The 6,000-nt window shown below is 42.0% G+C and overlaps 1 protein-coding gene and 1 long non-coding RNA gene across 4 annotated transcripts in view; one reads left to right on the top strand and one right to left on the bottom strand.

Moving 5' to 3' along the window:
* LOC135110316 (uncharacterized) overlaps positions 1-2,933 on the top strand; it is a 14,450-nt gene extending 11,517 nt beyond the window's left edge. For all 3 annotated transcript variants that reach the window (XM_064022534.1, XM_064022535.1, XM_064022536.1), the window contains exons 6-7: positions 18-145; positions 2,294-2,933. In XM_064022534.1, the coding sequence (XP_063878604.1) occupies positions 18-145; positions 2,294-2,331 (166 nt within the window). In that variant the 3' untranslated portion in view covers positions 2,332-2,933. The remainder of the gene's footprint in view (positions 1-17; positions 146-2,293) is intronic.
* The window catches only part of LOC135110317 (uncharacterized), a 141,574-nt gene that overhangs the window by 27,399 nt on the left and 108,175 nt on the right, over positions 1-6,000 (bottom strand). The gene's annotated exons all lie outside the window — the stretch shown is intronic.

Raw genomic sequence — 6,000 nt, 5'->3', positions numbered from 1 at the left:
CCCCCTTGCCCCTACAGACTGGTCAAGGATCATGAGCGATTGTGTGTGGCCTCGTTCTGCGCCCTGATGTCCCCCAACCAACACAAACTCTGCTGCAGCATCTACGACCAATGCTGCTCCTACTCCAACTACCGCCACCTCTTCGGTATGGGACTCCTGTGAACTGAGCAGTCTTTTCTTACGCTTCGTGTGTCCCGCTGTCAAGTAGACCTCCTTCATACAATCATCAAGGGACAGTCCTGAGTTCCTCAATGAGTGGTGCAAGGGATAGATTGTTCAGTTTGTGTGGAAAGTTTTCTTTATGTCTCTTTTTTTGCTCGTGTCTGTCTGTGTTTACGAGTCTCTATTTCTAAAGCTGTCCGTTTATCTGTCTACTTATCTGTGTCAGTCAGTTAGTCAAGCAGTCTGTGTCTACTTACTTATCTCTCTCTCTCTCTCTCTCTCTCTCTCTCTCTCTCTCTCTCTCTCTCTCTCTCTCTCTCTAGTACACTAACTATTTACGAGTATTTTCACCTCAAGTCAACATGCAGTGTCTCTCCTCACCACACCCCGTGAGGGCGCAACACACCACCCTTAGGCCTACACCAGCCAGGCCAGACGCAGCCCTTCCACTGGTCTGGTTTTGTCTTTACGCCTCGGTCTTTGTTCCCAATAGTATTACCGCTAAGTCCCGCCACTCCAGGTCCATATTCTTAGACGCCTCTGCTTCTTATCCGGATTACTTTTAAAAGGCTCTAGTGGAAGGTATTGGAGTTTTCCGGGGCGTTTTTTTTTAAAATTATTATTATTATTCTGGTGATAGTTTAGTAAGCATCCCGCATCGTTTGTGAAGAAAATACCTATAAGAACCGTACTGATAATTGCTGTGGCATCTGACAATAGTTCCAGTGAAATTCCAAAGAGTTTCAAAATAATATGTCCCCAAGTCTCGTCGCGAGCTGGTGCTGTGTTGTCTCCGTGCTGAACACTCCTCATATCTACTTTCATGAAACCCCACGACATCTGGCGCCTCTTCGTGATAGCGTTCATTCAGGCTTCATATAATAGAGTCGCCAGCCGCAGCCTCCTATTATCAAACGTTCTGGTCTCTCACAAAGGCTAATTGTGAAATCTTACGAAGAGAATCATACGAGTTCTCAGGGATGTGTTTGCTACTGCCAGCATAAATCCTTGTTAAACTACCATTAGAACTGAAAATATCACCGAAATTCCCCGCCCCTCAGTAACTTCCACTATATCCTGTTAAAAGTAGAGCCAAAACGCTGAAACGTTTAGGAATACGAAAGCACAGTCTCAGCTGGGAAATTACGTCTTCCGTTGGACATTCATAACTTTTGTCAAGATTCAAGCTCGTCTTAACGCTCCTCACGCACACTAAGGGGAGTCTGGAACTCTGCCTGTTGTTTTTTTCTCTTCCTAAGATCTCAACTTTTTCAGGAGAGGTGTATCCAGACTCAAATCTAAGTTGTACTATCAATGTGGCATTTTTTTCTATTGTACTATTCCTTTTATTCCTTCTTTTTAAGCGGCAATTTAGCAGGAATTGGTCTTAATTCTTCGTCCTTGACCAGTATTATTCACATGTACTTAGAGGAAAAGGAAGAAGAAACAGCTACACTAAGTAATCTGAAGTAAATGGCGCATGATAGTAAAGGTGAAGCCATAGAGGAAGCTGGTGTGGTAACTAGCATGGATACTGATGCTAACGAACTGTTCCCTCGTTCACACCTGCCTCAAGCAAGTGGGTGCGGCGACTCGTGGCGCCTGCACGTGGAAGGAAAGGCTCCTGTCAGTTCTTTCTTTTCTTATGGTCGCGTTCCTATAAATACTTGCGTGCATCTTTTGACAGTATTCTGGGTACCTTTGGTTTTACTTGACAGTGTAGAACCTTTTTACTTCTTGCATTATAAATTATACATTCTTTATTAGCTGTATCATAGACTTCAGCTTCTTTTAAGTCGTAAGAGTATTATTATTATACATTATGCACCCCTTTAGTTATATACTTTCCTACTTTTTTTTTTACTTGCATCATTCATTATACATCCCTCATAGTTGTGTTACATAATTAGCTCCTATCATTTGTGTAATTACTTTCGTATTTAGTTTTATCATAGGTTTAACATCCCTTTAGTTCTATTATAAATTCTACATGCTTCTCCGTAGTTGTATCATAAATTTTAACATCACCCCTTCAGTTGGATCAGTGTGCCTCTGTAGTGGTGGCGCTGTGATCCCCCCAGTAGCTCGCGTGTTATACATGTGTCTAACGTACTGGTGTTCCTTCTTCCAGACCCCTTCCATCCTGACAACAACGGCAGGCGGCGCTAGCATTCACACCGGCACTGACAACGCGTTTGTGTTTGTCTCTCCTTAACTGTACTCGTCGGCACCACCTTTACCTGTGTGTGTGTGTGTGTGTGTGTGTGTGTGTGTGTGTGTGTGTGTGTGTGTGTGTGTGTGTGTGTGTGTGTGTGTGTGTATGGTTTATCAAGATGCAATCAAAACTACGGCTAGTAAGAAAGATAACCTTAAAAGTGACTCTCGGATATAAGTTACTTTTTCGGAGTGTCTATCGCACCGTACCTACACAAGCCTTCCCACGTGCCTCATCTCAGCCTTCCTTCCTTCCTTCCTTCCTTCCTTCCTTCCTTCCTTCATTCTTCTAATCATTCACACATCAAGGCAAACATCTTCCTGCTATTCTTCTCTCTACCCGCGACTCGTGTCTTCGTTGTCTTCATTCCAAATCCCCCACGCACATCTCACTCTCCAGTTTTCTCCTCTCCTCCCCCGTTTTTTCTTGTTCAGAATAGACTAAGTGATCTCTTAAGTACTGTATGTAAACTCTACGACATATGTAAGTCTCTCTCTCTCTCTCTCTCTCTCTCTCTCTCTCTCTCTCTCTCTCTCTCTCTCTCTCTCTCTCTCTCCTACATAACATCATCATAGAGAGAGGCGCGAACACAACCCTTCCCTTCTCACTCGCTCCTTATAGTCACAGTCATTCATCCAGTACCTGATCTGCCACACTTACCTCCACTGTGTTCCTCGCCTTCCCTCTTACCTCGAATCCTATGATCTGTCTAAAGTCTATCGGCTGTCGGCGGGCCAGAGGACGTAAGAATGAATGAAGGAGAACTCTAAGCACAGTGGAAATGAGTGTAGCAGGCTAATTGACTTCTCCATACCTGTACTTTGTTCCACGTATCGCCTGTCGCCAGCTGTGTTCCCCGCCCGCTGCTCGGCGCCTACTTACACTGTGTGCTGTGATTTTTCTACATGCTAACAAGTCTTGAGGATGAGTCGCCATGTAATTAGTATTTTTCGAAGGTGTTATTATATTATATCATACTATACGCTTATTTTTCGATGTGAGAAAATGCAGCCATGATGTGCACGTACAGTAACAGTGGCAATGATGGTGATGATGATGATGATGATGATGATGATGATGATGATGATGATGATGATGATTTTATTACTACTACTGCCGCTGGTGATACAGCTATTACAGTTACCACCACCACCACTACTACTACAACAGCTTCTATTACTACTGCTACTACTACTACTACTACTACTACTACTACTACTACTACTACTACTATTACTTCGTACTACTACTACTAGTACTACTTCGTACTACTACTATTACTACTACTGTTACTTCGTATTACTACTACTACTACTACTACTACTACTTGTACTACTACTACTATTTGCACTACTACTACTACTAATACTACTTCTGTTGTTGCTGCTGGTACTACTGCTACTATATACATACATGTCGTGGCTGTATTTTCACGGATTAACGTAGCAAATAATATGCTCATAATATTATCAACGGCTGTATATAATATGCTATTTTTATATATTTTGTATACATCTATGTAGAGTAGGAAACTTGTAACACTTCACATTAATGCAGAGTTCAAGAGTCTCTCACTAAGGGCTGTATAAGACTGATCAAGTTTTCCAGGGTTTTGCAACACGCCTCGCTGCAGCAGTTCAAAGTGAAACCCCGCCAGTATGTAAAGTGGCCGGGCTGTGGCAAAGGGTAAGCATTCTCAAACTCCTCAGCGTCTTATCTCGACGATTTTGCACAGGCTTTAGTGGATGTTCTTGGGGTTTTCAAACGGGATTATATGAATCTAGTGATAACTAAACGAGAATTCTATATCACCAATAGGACAAGATGTTCCATAATAATTCATTATAATCTGTCGCTTTTTAAAAATAGTTCATATGAAAGCCCAAAACAGTGAAAAAACAAAAAACATAACGTAAGAGAATGTGAGAAACTGGTAGAAGCCATCATACCTACACGTGACCGTCCCTGTGCAAAACATACCTACCCATTTCCACCTTTCATCCCATCCATATATTTGTCGAACCTTGTTTTAAAGTTCCCTATTGACTAACACCCTAATTCCTACAGGGTCTGCATTATTCATTCAACCTTGAGAGCACACAGCTTGCTTGCAGGTTGTGTCCTCAGTATAGTCACTGAGTGTAGAGTAATGATACGGAAACACTGAAAACGAGAGAAAAGAAAAGTGAAGGGAATTAAAACCGATTAAAACATAATAACTGGTCATTGTAGGAAAGACGAAACTCCCGCCACAGTACAGCTTGGTATAATTTATGTGTTTCTCTCTAGTTTTGTTTTTGTCAATGAAAAGTTGCCATTTGAATATAAAGTGCAATAATTTTCTTCACTAGTAACCTGAGGCCGCATTCTCAAACGTCTCGGTTTTTTTGTTTCAACTACTTTTGACAAAATGATGGAATTTGTTTGAAGGCTTTAATGATATTTGCAAGATTTTGCCGGTAATTTAACAAGAATTTGGAATAAATAAAAAAAAAAAAAACCTTGGCTAGTAATTTCTGTGATCTTTGAAAAATGGTCCTTATATATAAGCCCAAAGCGTGTCACAGTGAGGGGCAGGGTTGCACTTTGAACTTCTGCAGCGGGCTTGTTGATGGTGTGCGACTCCCTGCCGCGGGAAGCTCTAGCAGGGATCGCCAGTGTTGGTCACAGTGTGGGATCAGGAGCCTCCTACTTTATCATGTACACTGGTATGCCTTTTGCAAGTTTTTCCAAGGTACTTTCCCTTTAATATGTATCAAAGCCAATATTTATTGATCTTAATTTGTAAACACATTACAAATATTACAATCACTGTTATGCTGACACAAGACACACCAGAGCTGTGGCTCACTGCAACATGTTATAGTTACGTGGTGTTGATTTGCTTCCGTACCTTGCTTTCTTCGGCGTCAGGGATTAAAATGATTTTGTTGATACATGTCTCTTCTCTATCTTTTTGCTTCATGCTTAGTACTTTTATTTCAGAGAAGCTTATTCCTTTGGCTGATGAGCTTACAGGACTAAAGGGACCTATAAGAAACCTGCTGGCAGATGTATGTAAATAAATTAAATAAAAATATGTATGAAGATGCCTTGCCTGCATTCCTTCCATCGCGCCAAGTATGTACAGTCGCGATCGTAAGTGCGCTCTACTATCTACTTAAAGACATACACGTGCCTGTGGACTGCAAGGTGATAATCTTTCATACAGTCTTAAAACCAGTATCATTATATGGTACTGGACGCTGGGCGCTAACATAAAAGCTGGAGTCAGAGATCCAAACAGCTGAGAGGAGAGTGCTCAGGTTAATGAGGGGAGTAACAAGAAGAGACAGAATGACGAATGTTTAGATTAGAGAAGACTTGGGAGTGAGACCAGTACTGGAAGAGGTGGACGGAGCGAGACTGGGATGGTTGGTTGAGAACAGAGAGCATGAAGAATGAGAATGGGGGACGGCACGGTGATGTCCGCTGCAGGAACGTCATCAGTGACGTCATCATGGTACCAAGACCCGGGACGTCCCTCCATTCTAGTCTTTCTCCTCAATGTTTAGTGTATTAGCTGAAGTATATAGTAGGTCAGAATATGTAGTGCAGTCCAGTCTGGGCGTCTTTCTTGAGTT

This window comes from Scylla paramamosain, chromosome 20 (assembly GCF_035594125.1).
Source record: "Scylla paramamosain isolate STU-SP2022 chromosome 20, ASM3559412v1, whole genome shotgun sequence".
NCBI lineage: Eukaryota > Metazoa > Arthropoda > Malacostraca > Decapoda > Portunidae > Scylla > Scylla paramamosain.
This window is presented reverse-complemented; position numbering and strand designations above follow the sequence as displayed.